Source organism: Desmodus rotundus, chromosome 13, assembly GCF_022682495.2.
Source record: "Desmodus rotundus isolate HL8 chromosome 13, HLdesRot8A.1, whole genome shotgun sequence".
Lineage (NCBI taxonomy): Eukaryota > Metazoa > Chordata > Mammalia > Chiroptera > Phyllostomidae > Desmodus > Desmodus rotundus.
Genome location: NC_071399.1, coordinates 86,707,916 through 86,721,840, shown reverse-complemented (window position 1 = coordinate 86,721,840; position 13,925 = coordinate 86,707,916). Strand labels below are relative to the sequence as shown.

Here is a 13,925-nt window from a genome sequence, read left to right as displayed (position 1 = left end):
TTCATCCTGGGCAAATCATGGCACTTTAATGAAACACTCAGTCTTTAGAGAGTTAACTTCGACCCCAAGCAATGCTATGATACATTTACCTTCTACTTTGAAGATAGTGAAGTGCGGCCGGCAATGGAAAGAGCCCAGAGCGTTACCCGCGCAGTTCATCCACAAACCCTGGTACACCCAAGTGGCGGTTATCACCGACGATGCTCGAGTGGTTACTTTCCACTCATTGGACGCGGTGGCCGCAATGAGGGCTCCGAACCCGCCGACACCGAACACCAGAGCCGAGATCTGAGCCCGGTACATGGCACTCCGCCTTCACAGGGACACCGTCCAAGCAGGGGACTCTGGTGGTCTAGGCATGCGGCGCACAAGTAATGGTCGGACCGGTGTTACAGCCAGCTAATGTGGGCAGGTCAGCGTGTGTCATGCTCGGATGGCCTGAAGCAGTACCAGAATTAAGACAAAGTGCGATTTACCGATGGCATTTCAAACATAGCCTCGAGAAGATCTTTCTAATATCCTACAGGGATATTTTACTGAAATTTTGTAGTTGGATTTTAAAGGTTTTCATTTCACAGATTTTTTTCCCCCTAGAATCATAGTTAATGCTTAATTTTCTGTTAACCTGAAGTTTTACTAACCAGGTGACTACCAGATATTACAAAGTACAAATTATACAGTAACAGTGAAGGCTTTTTCGACCAATTGCTGTCGCTGTGCGTGCTTCTGACTCTATATAAGTGGAATCACTGTGGGTACTCTGTAGCCTCTATTTTCCACACAGCATTACGTTTGTAAGATTTGCCTCTGTGCAGGAATATAGCTATTGTTCATTGTATGTAACAGCTGCATATAACATCTTCGTAAGCGAATATACTGCAACTCACCCGTTTTCCTGGAGATGAACATTTATGTTGCCCCCCCCCCCCCGCCCCATGGCAGCTGGAACAGCTACAAACATCCCCATAAATTTCTCCTTGTGCACACGTGCAAGAGTTTCTCCAAGGTGCATCTGAGAAACAGAATGGCTGGGATGGAAGAAGCACCTTCAAGTTCATGGATCCTTCTGAACGGCTTTACTAAGCAGTTGTGGCAGGTACCTCCCACTCTTGGGGGAGGGTCCTCCTTTCCCTACTTCACAGTCCTTGGCGTGGCGGTGCTGGCAGAATTTTTGTTTGTTCTGGCCACTCTGATGGATGTAAAGGTAGCCCACTGTGATGATGAATTTGTATTTTTCTGATTATTAGTGGGGCTGAGCATCTTTTCATGTGTTTCTTGGCTCATTGTGTTTTTGCCCACAAAGACTTTTGTAGCCTTTGCTCATTTTACCCTTTGCATTGTCTGACTTTTTATAATTTAAATTAGTTATCCATGCATTTTGGATAGTACTCTTTTGTTGATGATACATGTCGCAGATATTTGCCCCCTGGTTTGTGGTCTGTCTTCATGTGGCCATTTGATGAAGTGTATGAATTAATGTTAATGCTTGTACTAAGTGATTTGTGCTTTTGTGATCTAGATTAAGAAATCTTCTCTCAGGTAAAATAAACACATCACTCTTTACTCTATTTCAAAGTTTTAGCTTAAGTTCTAAATTATGCAGAATTATGTTTTGTGTTTTATGAGTCAGTATCATTTTATTTTTTAATGTGGACACCCTTTTTAAAAAATCTTTAGCAAATAGTCCCTTGATTCCCTATTAACCTGCAGTGTTACTTCTGTCACACCGGATATCAATATTTTCATGGGTCTGGTTTTGGGTTCTCTGCTCTGTTCCATCTGCCTGCTTGTCTGTTCCCAAGACAATACAAATTTATTAGTTACTCTAATTCTATAAATACAACTCGAAATCTTGTTGATGCATCTTACCACGCTCTTCTTTTTTCAAGAGTGTCTGAGAAAGTTTTTAAAGCTATTAGTTGTTCCTTAAATATTTAGAATAAGCTTATCAAGTTACACACATACATATTTATTGGTATGTTTGTTGGAATTGTATCTATTGATCAATTTGAGGAAAGTGAACAACTTTATAAAATGAAGTCTTCTTGCTCATTTTACCCATTGAGCAAGGCGGACAAGTAACATTGTCTGCCTTGCTCATGAACAGTGTATATCTCCTCATTTTTTAACCATTTTTAATGTTTTCCACTTAAGTTATACACTTTAATCCATAAAGGTCTTGTTACATTTTTTAGTAGATTTAAAAAAATTATTTATTTTTTCTTTTTTTTTAATGGGGGAAAGGAAGGGAGAAAGAGAGGGAGATAAACATCAATCGGTTGCCTCTCGCATGTCCCCAATCACCAGAGACCTGGCCCGAAACTCAGGCATGTGCCCTGACCTGCAGTAGAACTGGCCACCTTTCGGTTTGAAGGACAACACTCAACCCACAGAGCCACACCAGTTAGGGCAGATTTATTCTTAAAGGTAAGGCTCATTCTAACATGTATTTTATCTAGCATATCACTTTTCCCATTTTTTCTATATATATATATGGTTGGTTTTTGGTTAAATTTTTTTAGTTAAATTTTTTTCACATTCCAATTTTTGACTCTATTAAATTGGAAGTTATAAATTATTTGTATTGTTTCATGGTTCCTGTAGAAATTTTAATGTATATTTAGCTTAATATGTAATTATTGTCCTTATCCTCCTAAACAATGCAAGAATCTGAGATCATTATTCTCAGATCTGCAGCATTTGCAGGTTGGATTTATTATTATTTTTTCCTACTGATGTTCTCACTCATGGGGGTTTGTTCAAATGTGATTGTGCCCTCATGTCCCTTGCCACTTTCTCTGTGGAAATGTTTTGTAGCCTGAGTTGAATATTTGTTCCCCCCAATAGAATTTATATTTGCTTTTGCCTCTTGTTTAGGGAGCTATCAACCTAGGAAACATTTGAACAAACTCTCAGCTTTTTCTAGACATCCAGTGAGTGTGAATTCTGGCCCAGCACCTGAGTGGATGTCAGCTTGTGGTTAGGAATTCTCAGGTGACTTCCTGTTGTCCTTCTACTCAAATCCAAGAGTTAGACAGGACCTTCCCTTACCATGACCCAGGGGGATAGTGATGGAGATGACAGCGATGGACAGTGATGATGATGGAGGTGGTGAAGCTGTGCTTTTTAATTGTGCCCATGGCAGTCATGGATTTGAGGTGGGGACAACTTTGTACAAGGTTCTCTGGCCCAGTCTGCAATGGTGCCTGGGACTAGGGCTAGCATCCCCTGCCCATGCCCACTGGGAATGGAGCTCTGGAGGACCAGAGCTCATTCCAGGCAGTCGCTGGCATCAGAGCTGGCTTACCTTTCTGTCTTTGTGTTTTCTCCTTATTTTTTTAGCCTCAAAAGATTTCCTTTGCTTTCTTATCAGCTCGGGTATCCATTTAAAACTACTTTTCCAGATATTGTTATTATTATTCCTAGGAAAATGAGGATACTGATCTTAAGTCCTTTCCGTTTGCCCAGACCGTACGGGTTTTGGCATTGACTACACTGCTCCCGTGGATTTCCTCACTGCGATGGGGGTGGCAGGAGGGTGCGGGGAGAGTTCCAAGTTTTCAGCCTTTGTGGCAGTGGGGGTGTGTAGAGGAAAATGGCTGAATTCCCACTTTTCACAATCAAACAATAATCTCCTGTCACAGGCCCGGCAAGTTTCCTGTTTCTAGCATCACTTCCCCTCATACTACCCACCTGTCTGCAAAAAGTAGTTAGTTCTTGGAGACAAGCCTGCACATGGCCCTGAAGAGGGCGGAGCAGGGCATGATTTGGACTTGGTGTCCTCGGCACCATTCAGCAGCTACCAGCAGGGGGCGCACTTCAAGTTACCCTGAGAACAGTCTGCAGGCAGAATTTCCCTCCCCTGAACCAACCACTGCATCCCTGGAGTTTTAGCACGTCGCTCCTTCCTGCTAAGATGTCTGTGTACTTTTCTTCTCCTTCCCTCCCTCTGTCTGTCTGTCTCTCTCCTTCCTTCCATCTTCCCCGCCCTGTTCTGTTCTTGCTTTCATTTCTGATTTTAGATGCAGGCTGAGTTAATCACACACTTCAGTCATGGTACAACATCCTCTTTGCGTTGTGTGAAGCTCTCTCTTGTTTAATTTATTCTTTTTTTCCCACCAGTCTCCATTTCTATTTCCCTCTCGTCCATAAACCAACAACTGTCCTCTGGTATTCACGGTGCCTTCTTTTGTTTTCTTTTTAAAAAACGTGCATGTTTGTTCCACATGCAGGTTTTAGTAATTTATAAAAATGATGTTGCTCCTTATTGCTTTTTCTTGACGCTACACCTTTAAGATCCCTCTGAGTTGCTCAGGGCACATCTAGTGACTCTAACGCATTGCTTCTAGCAGCCCCTGAGCATCCATGAAGAGCATCCGCCACGCTGTCCCGTGAGGGACATGGGTTTCTCTCACGAACGCCCCCACCCCCAGCAACACCCCAGCGAACACCCGGTGTTTGCTGTCTTACGGACCTGTTAGCATTCCTGTGGGTGCAGACCCAGGAAGGGAATTACTGGGTCGCAGCGTCTGCATTCCCAGCACTCAGGTCACCAGAGTGCCGCCTCCATGCTCCCCACAGGCGTGGCTGGCCTATGCTCCCCGCACAGAGCCCGGGGGTCCTGCGCGTCCCTTACCTCCCCCCCAGTACCAAGCATTGCCAACTCCCACATCTCCATCAGGTCAGACTAGTCAGTGTTGGGTAATATCATTGCTTTAATTTGCACTTAGATGAAAACTTGAATTTGAGCATCTCTCTATATGCCTGTTAACCTTTTAGTTTTTCCGCTTCTGACTTTGCCCCTCTTTCATTTGGGATTCCTTATTGATTTTCAGGCCTTCTTTGTATATTGTGGACATTAGCCCTCTGTTCATTGCAGGCATTTCAAATATCTTCTCACAACCTGGCATCTGTTGATTTGTCTAGGGTGAAACAGACAGAGTTGATTTTAACTCAGTCCAATCCCTCAGCCTTCTGTGCTTCTCAAGTTCTGCTTACGAAATCCTTCATTGCTGTGGGACACCAAGATGTCTTCCTGTACTTTCCTTTACAGCCTATAATCCCTTGTTCACAGGTCTGAAAACCAATAATCGTCACCGGCAAGAAACTCAAGTTCAACTTCCCCACAGGGCTCCTTGGTGGCCCACATGTCCGTCCTCATTTTTAAGAGTTGATTTTGATTCATGGATCAGAGGTGGATTTGTCATGAAGAGTAAGAAGCTTGAGCTTCAAAGCCCTATATTTTCACACACTTATGGGGTCGTGAGAACAGCTGGGAGTTCTAGGTGGGGAAAGCAAGGCAGGTGACTGTCGCTTAGCATTTCTAAGTGAGTATGTCTGATAAACTGCAGGAAGAGGCCTGGCAAGAGAAGGACCTGAATCCCTGTTGTGTTGTGATTTCCTTTCTCATTTTAAGTAAACATTCATTTCCACATCAAATTTTGGATTTCTCCAAGAGAGCCCTCCAAATGGTATGAACCTTGGTTTGACCCTGAGTGGACCTTTATTCTCCTACATACATTTTAGAGCAAATTCCTCAATTCTCCACATCATAGTGCAATACAGTTTTTGCATTTTTAGGCATCAATAATCTAAAGAGAGGATGCTATGCAAATGGAGAGGAAGTACATCTCTAGACATGTGCTTTCATGTACAGGCCTTGAATTACCTTTAAAAAGTATTCTATTGATTACACTTGGACTTAGGTAAAAATTAGTCTCTTAAAGCCTGTGGGTAAGATATCACAGACGTCAGGTATTCTTGAGTAAAGAAATCAGACTGAGGAATAGAGAGTTGTGGACACGGGACAGGCGAGAGGGGTGAAGAGGTGTTTCCCACGCTCCTACGTCTCCCGTAGAGAAAATTGCATGAACGATACCTGTGGCCTGTTCGCTGTCCCTGAGAGGTAGCGGAGGTCAGAAGGTATCTCTGTCCGACATCTATTTCTCCGACGTTGTACTAATGTAACCGCAGCCATGATTGTAGTTTTACTGCAGGAAATAATGAAGCATATGGCCCTGCCAAATGTGTTTTCGCTTGGCACGCTCATGTTAAAGTGGCTTTCAAAGCAAATATAATGGACTCATTAGTCCATTACTAGGCGGTAAATTGAATAGAGTTCTAACTCAATCAGGGCTGGGACAAATGAACAAAGCAACCCAATCCAGGACCTCAGGGGTATAAAAAAAAGTGCTGTTGAATTATTTGTCACTTACTCAATAAATAATATGATGCATGATATGACACACACAGTGAAAACTAGAATGTTTGGATTTATGGGTGTGAACTGGATTTTCCAGAAAGACATTGGCTTCACCCAGTTCTTTCTCCTACTGAAGTTGCTCCGTTGCCACCACAAGTAGTGAATCGAATCGCTTGATTTGGCTTGCACCCGGGATGGGACGACTCATGCCTTTCTACTTATAAATAAACCAACACAGTTAGCAGCAGTTGTTCCAAGAGCTCTTGTTTTGGGAAGGGTCAGGCAAGACCTTTCCTTAGGTTTGGACAAGCGGGAGCTGAGCTGGTGGTTCTCTTGATGTTTGATGTTGCCCAAACCTGCCCCTGAACGCACAGTAAGGGGGACTCTTTGACGGGAGCCTGGAGCTCAGCTGTCACTTCAGACTTCAACCCCAAAACACAGCGTTAACAGAGTCACCCTCCGCTGCAGAGGAGGCAGACACCACACCAGCACCGGCCTCCTCTTGGTCCCCTAACTGAGCGACAACAATGTGGAGAACATCAAGCTCAGTGGGGAGGATTATGAGTAAAACAGGCCTAAACTCTCCGAACCGGTCTTTCAGGAGTGCAGCGGTCCTCACTGCGAGAAGCACTTCTCCGGCCCGCCCTCCTGTATTTAGCATTTGCCTCCCAATTCCAAGTTTGTTTCCAAATTGTTTTTCCTCATGGACATCAGTGATCTGGCCCAGGTGTCCCTTCTTTATTGTCCTTGGTTCACACATCACTCATTGGACCTTCCTTGCTTCAGGCTGACTCCCCAACTCACCCCAGTAGGACAGAAGCCTAGAGAGATTACTCCAGAACCATACGGAGTGTCTGTACCACCTGTACAGGTGGAGAAAAATGTACAGGTGAGTTAGGGTGAGCATTGGGTGTCAGGATGCCACCAGCTCACAGAAAACCTTCCTTACTTTCCGTGAGAAACTTTCTGACTTGTTTGGGAAGATTAAAGATCTTTCAAAGCAAATGCTAACGCTAGTTCAGTATTTTGTACCACTCAACAGCCCCTTCTGCAACAAAGCCAATCTCTGGATGACTCACACGTCCAAAACCTCTCCCTCTCTCCACGTCTTTCCATGTGATAGGGATTTCAGTAAATACGAGGTGGGATTTTTTATGATAGTTTCATAACTGTATCCTCATTTGGTGCTGGGACTAGCTTTTCTTCATTATGTTGTGGTCATTGAGAACTCAGCCTTGAATTTTGAAACATGCTTCTATTTTGTACGGAGAGGGGCTGGCATTTGAGCCTCTTCTCATTTTCAAACCACGTTGAGCAGTGGCCTGTGAGCAGCAGACTTGGGGACGCTGGGCGAAGAGGAGGAAATGACAGGTGCAGCTATGCCAGCCTCTGCTTCCACGAATGGTGCCTAAGACAGGTGTCAACTTCAGGGAGCAGGGAATTGTGGCAGCGAGGAATAGGCAGGGGCATCGGAGACAGGTGACCGTGAGCTGGCCTCACCCTTACTAGCCAGTGTGACCTAAGACAAGTTCATTTACTTTTAGCTTTCAGAGAAAATCGTGGGGACATAAAATTTACCATTTCCCCAATTTTTAAATGTACCAAAACTTTCACATTATGTGCAACCCCCGCCACCAACAATCTCCAGAATTTCTGCACCTGCTCAGACTGAAACTCTGCCCCCAGTCGGCAGCGACCCCGCCTCGCCCTCCAGCCCCTGGCAACCTCTGTTCTCCCTTCTGGCTGACGTCCCCACTCCAGGGGCCTCACGGAAGCGGAAGCATAGTGTGTTTGTCCTTCCGTGTCTGGCTTATTTCACACGACCCCTCGCACGGCGCGCTCGAAGTTCACCCGTGTTGTAGCGTGGGCCAGGGTGTCTTTCCGTTCTTGAGGCTGAGTGCTATTTTGTGGACGGCTGCACCACATCTTGTCTGTCCGTCCATCTGTGAATGGGGGGGGCGGGGCAGGGAATATCTTCGGGAGCTCCTGCTTTCAACTCTTCACCTAGAAGTGGAATTCCTGATCCTATGGTAATTCCACATTTAAGTTTTTGAGGATATTTTCTAGCTTTTTTACTAAAGTACATACACTCTTAGAAAATGAGCCCCAGTGTGCTGTTGGCAGGTTTTCACAAACGGGGGGCATCATGTAACCGGAACATGGCAAGTACCCCTAAGCACCACCCACTAGGTTCTACCAGTTGCTACCCCACACCCTTAGTCCCCGCCCTCCCAATGTTTAATGACACAGGTCAGTTTCATTAGCAAAATGACTCACATTCTGTAAAGTGGAACAAAAAGACAAGCTTCTCCGTGCTGTGGAGATGCTTCGTGTGTCCAGCCAGCAGAGTGCCTACTGGGTGCCTGGAGCTAGGAAAAACAAAATCCCTCGTGGGGTAGAACTGGTATCTACCTTCACATTGGGCCCTATCTGGCTGGTATTTCAGAGACACCGCTGGGCCCAATGAACACAGCACAGTCCAGGCAAACCTCTTGTCGGATACATGTCCAAGTCACCTACCAGGAGCCTCCTGTGGGGGTCGCTACGACTGGGTGCCTGGGCTGCATGGAAGGGCTTCACAACTGCTCTCTGGCTGGACCGGAACAGACACTCCCCCAGAAAGACATACAAAGGGCCAACAGATACGTGAAAAGATGCTCAGCGTCACCAGCTGTTAGGGAAATGCAAATCAAAACTACAATGAGATACCACCTCACGGTGTTGGTATGGCTGTTATCAACAAGGCAGGTCATAACAGGTGTTGGGGAGGTTACGGAGAAAAAGGGACCCTCATCCACTGCTGGTGGGGACGTAAACTGGTACAGCCACTATGGAAAACAGTATAGAGTTTCCTAAAAAAATTAATAATGCAGTTACCATAGGATCCAGCAACCCCGCTTCTGGGATTCTACCCAAGAAATTTGAAAGCATTTATTCACCAAGATACGTGCACCCCTGTGTTCATTGCAGCATTATTCACGGTGGCCAGGACATGGAGACAACCGAAGTGCCCTTTGACAGAGGACTGGATAAATACGCTGGGGTGCATATACACAATGGAATACACTCAGCCATAGGAAAAGACGACATACTGCCATTTGTGGCAACGTGGATGGAAGACGTCATGCCAGGTGAAATACGTCAACAGGAAAAGTCAAGAACCATGTGATCTCACTCGTGTGGGACATAAAACTGAAAGCAACAAATGAACAAACCAGAAAAACAAACAGACAAAAACCCATAGACACATACAGCTGTGTGGTGGTTACCAGAGGGAAGGGAGGTGGGGGACACAAGGGCAAGGGGGGTCAAATATATGGTGATGGGAGATTTGACTTTGGGTGGTGGGCACACGGGGCAATACACAGATGGTGAATCACAGACTTGTACACTTGACACCTACAGGGATCTCATTAACCAATGTCACCCCAGTACATTTAACTTGTTTGATAAAAAAAAAAAAGACCTGCTACCTGGGAGACTCCTCCCTCTTTCAGACGCGTCCTAACTGTTGTCCGTCAACAACTATATACAACATTGCGGGGGGCAGGGGGTGCTATACCTTTTCTGACTGCTAACTCGGAGGCCCAGAACATTTTTCTCGTATAAAACTTGGCAGATGTGTAGCAGGGCCCACGTGAGTCCAGGCTGTGACTGAGGTTGTGATTTTTGCCTCTTCTGGGTCCCTAACCTAAGTAGGATCATCTTTTCCTTACCCTCCTCTCCCTCCTCCTCCTGTTGGTGGTCCCCCCCTTCTCTGCCCACCCTTCACCCCCCAGCTACTCTCAGGAGGGGGCTGCTGTCTGTCCTCTATCGGTCAGCGTGGATTTAGGGCTGTGTGTGCGCCTTCCGGGGATGAATGTCTTTCAGCTCAGCGAGTAATGGTTTAAAGCTGCTCCCTGCTTCCCTCCATCGCTCTAAACAAAAAGTGTCTGGCTCAGTAAATGCAGCTTCAAGGTAGTCCCTGAGCACCTTTGCCATAGGAAATTACTGGGGTGTGACGTTAGCCTCTAAGTGCTACATACTTCGGAAAAGTGCTGCTGTCGCGATACTTCATGCATGCGTGGTTGTTCTTCTGTGTCTTTGAATAAACAATACTGGGAAAGAGGCATCTGTACCGCACTAATAATGAAATGCTCCTTGCAACCCACTCTCCTTCCTGCGATCCTCCCCTCTTCTATTTCTATGGGCATGTGGGCTTGTTGTTCCGGCCATGGGTCAGTTAAAATAGAAACAGGAAAAACTATTTTTAAAAACAAAATAGAAGCATGAATTTCTTTAATGTTACTCCGTTTAAACAAAGGCAAGCAAGACAAAAGAGAGCTCTCTTGGCACCCCAAATAAAGCACTCATATAGCCTAAACATATAATGTGGATCCCTAGCATTGCCTAGTTTTTCCACGAGATGGCGCCATGCACCAGCAAAACACTTGGCTGCCCCAAAGTCCGGCGGTTCTGCAAGCTTGGGTGGGCCGCAGATCCGTGACTGAGAAATGCCAGGAACGTGATGATGAACCCAAGAAAGTGCAGGAAGGCTGAGAACCGGGAGGTAATGGGGAGTAGCAGTTACGAATGTAGACTTTGGGGGTCGAATAGCTTGCTTTCCAGTTCCAGTGCTACCACCTTTCCAGCCCCGGGGCCTTAGGCACTTCATGCTTGAGCTTTCTTATGGAGAACGTCAGAGGACTTGCTCAGGGTGGGTCTTTGGGTGGGAAATCAAAGGATGATGCTGTCCATCCCCGAGCACAGCCCCCTGCACCCACTAAAACACAGTGCTCATCTGGGGGCCCAGAGCACGGGAGAAGCTCAAAACTGCGTTATGGTTTTGTGTTCTTAGTGGGGAAACACCAGTGAGACTTGGTATACACAGGACTTTTCAAGTCAGTTATCTCCATTATTTTCCATTTTGTATAAAAGGGAAATGAAAGCCCAATTCATCAAACTGATTTATCCACAGCCAGTTCTTAAAGCCTCTGAAATGTGTCCCCACCCCTGTCTCTCTGTTCCTCTCTCCCTCTCTTTCTCTCTCCCCCTCTCTCAATCAGCTACACCACTAGAGAGAATATTGGCAGGAAGAGGTGTTCATTCCCCAGGAACAGCCCCAAATTGCCCGAAGCCTGGGTTTGTCTGCCCTCTGCCACACTGGTTAATCTCTTACTAAAGAGAATAGGGAGTTGCTCAAGGGTTGTTGTTTCAGGTTATCAGCTTAATGGTTTATTTATTATGAAGAAGAGGGAGGAAAAGAAGAACGAAAGGAAAGTTCATGAGTCATACCTGGCATGACCCCACTTTTCTTCCTAATTTCTCTGTCTTCATATCTGTACGGAAAAGCAAAGAAAAAATTGGCTTCACAGTGTGGGTCACTTATAGATTCCTTTCCCATTTTAAAATTCACCTTAAAATATTTTCGTTTACCCTTAACAATTGAACAGCGTTGTGGACTCTATGAAAATCAGAAGTAGAGACTCATAAGCAAAACTAATCGTAGCTATAATTTGGTTGACGTTCTGAGACGTCACTCATTGTGAATGAGTGACCACCCGTGGTTTAGGAAAGGTATTGCCTTCCTTCAAAAATAAAGAGGTACCAGTTTTTATACTTCATGATATGTTTGGACTCAGTCCTAACCACTGCAGTGCTAATTAGAGTGCAGGACACTTTTTTGTCTGGTGGGCACAGTAGGAAAGTGGTGTCAAGTTACAGGGATTTACGTGGGAAGAAAAATAAATCTTTCCCTCCCACACTTCACCATCATCTCCAAGGGTGCTCTGGATTTTGTTTGAGAAATACTTGGAGGTCAGGGCACAGGTGGGTGGCAAGAACTCTCTTCTCTAGTTTGCCCCAGGACCCCTGCTGGGGTGGGGGCGGGCCCTACAGATCACCTGGGAAAGCCCAGAGCGACTTCCTGTCTCTTCCAGTCCTGCACACCCAGAATTCTCCCTCTTAAAGAGTTTGTTCAGTGGAAACCATACCCGTGATACACAGCTGTGTCTATGTCTCTGTGGGTGTAGGTGTGTTCAAATATGTTTTAAAGGAGCTTAACCAGGAATTGTGGGATAAAGCACAACTATATTTAATCCTTCCTTCCTTCCTTCAAATGACAAATTCCAAATAGTGGTATTATTGTAAGCTCTTCGAATTCTGGCCAAAACAAATCTCTCGGGATTCTTAAGACCCTCTTTCACTGGTAGTTAAGCCTTTTATGAGAAGGCTGATGCGGTTCTGTAGCCCGGACTGGGTGGTGGCCACAGAAAGAGAGACAAAGTGAAGAATTTGCTTGGTGGTAGGAACTGTCGGGTTTGGACTAGAGAAGACAGTAATAATTACGATGCTTTGGGAACGCACGTGTGGTCACGTGGCAGTGCGCTTACCGATAAGAGGAGGAAGGCAGAGACCACGTTGTGGAGGGGTGATCAAGGACGCAAATCTGGACCTAAGAAGCCTAAGATGCCTGTGCTGTGTCCCGACAGACAGGTCAGACGGTCAGCTGGACAGAAATGTGCACAGCTCAGAGAAGATGCCAGGGCTCCATTTGAAGAGACTGACTAGAGACGACAGGGAGAACCGGGAGAGGGACGTGGTAAAGAAGCTAGGCCGGGAGAGTGGTTTGGCCGAGCCTGCAGGCTGAGGCATGGGATGCCCGTGAAGAGCCCAGCACGTGGGAATGCCTCCTGGGTTTAGAACGGGGTGGTTCTTGCTGATCTTTTCAGGTGTGGGCTTTGTGGCATCGTGGAGGTACAAGGCAGACTGAGGTGAGCTGGCTCTGAATGACTGAAGTTGAAGGAGTAGGCCCTGACTGGTGTCCCTTGGTCGGTTGGGCTCATTTTGCAAAGCGAAAGGGTGCCCATTTGATTTCTGGTCAGGGCACCTGCCTGGGTTGCAGGTTCGGTCCCCAGTCAGGGCATGTCTCTCCCTCTCTTTCTCCTGCCCTTCCCCTCTCTCTGCAAATAAATAAATAAAATCTGTTTTTTTAAAAAAAATAGTTGAAGGAGTACAAAGAGTATGTGTGGATGATTTTTTGAAGTGCTTCCCTGGGAGAAGACTTTTCTTTATTTAAGATTCTACATATAAGTGAGATCGTTTGGTACTTGTCTTTCTCTGCCTGACTTAATTCACCTAGCATAATGCCCTCAAGGTTCATGTTTTGTTTTTCAGACAAGAAAAACTTCTGCGTGTTGATGTGCCGGTGTCAGTGATTCGGTGAAAAGGAAGAATTTGATGATGCAGAGGAGAGATTGGGGAAAACCATAGAAGCCAGACTTTGAGGAGCCTTGAAGGGGATGGGATTCAGCCTGGGAGTGTTGGTGGGGCCCTAGGCCTTTGTCAGAGACTCTGGGGAAGAGGTGCACACAATCGAGGGAGTTTGTGTGAGAGAAAGGTAGCTGTCAAAGAAATCACACAAGGTCAGGGCCAGCCCGATGCCTCCCACCCCCACCCCAAACACACAGAGGCACATGCAGCCTCCCTACGAAGTTAGAATGGACCCAACTTTGAAGTAAGACATGCACGAGGCAAAGGGTTATCAGCAAAGAAGGCACACCACCATTCATGCAAACCAGTTGTGCGAGCTCAACCCACTCCCAGCTCCCTGATCTTGTAGGTTTGGTAGGTTTCTTTTTGCCCATGTTTCTTGCGATGGTCCCAGAAGCCTCAGGCTGGGCCATATGGTTTGCTTTGGCCAATGAAATGTGACTGGGAATGACGTGTGTTCCCTCTAAGGAGA

At 46.0% G+C, this 13,925-nt stretch overlaps 1 protein-coding gene across 1 annotated transcript in view; it reads right to left on the bottom strand.

Moving 5' to 3' along the window:
- The window catches only part of CLDN10 (claudin 10), an 85,197-nt gene extending 84,667 nt beyond the window's left edge, over positions 1-530 (bottom strand). Inside the window, exon 1 of the mRNA XM_024568732.3 lies at positions 90-530. Within this exon, the coding sequence (XP_024424500.2) occupies positions 90-303 (214 nt within the window). The 5' untranslated portion in view covers positions 304-530. The remainder of the gene's footprint in view (positions 1-89) is intronic.
- Positions 531-13,925: the final 13,395 nt, after the last annotated feature.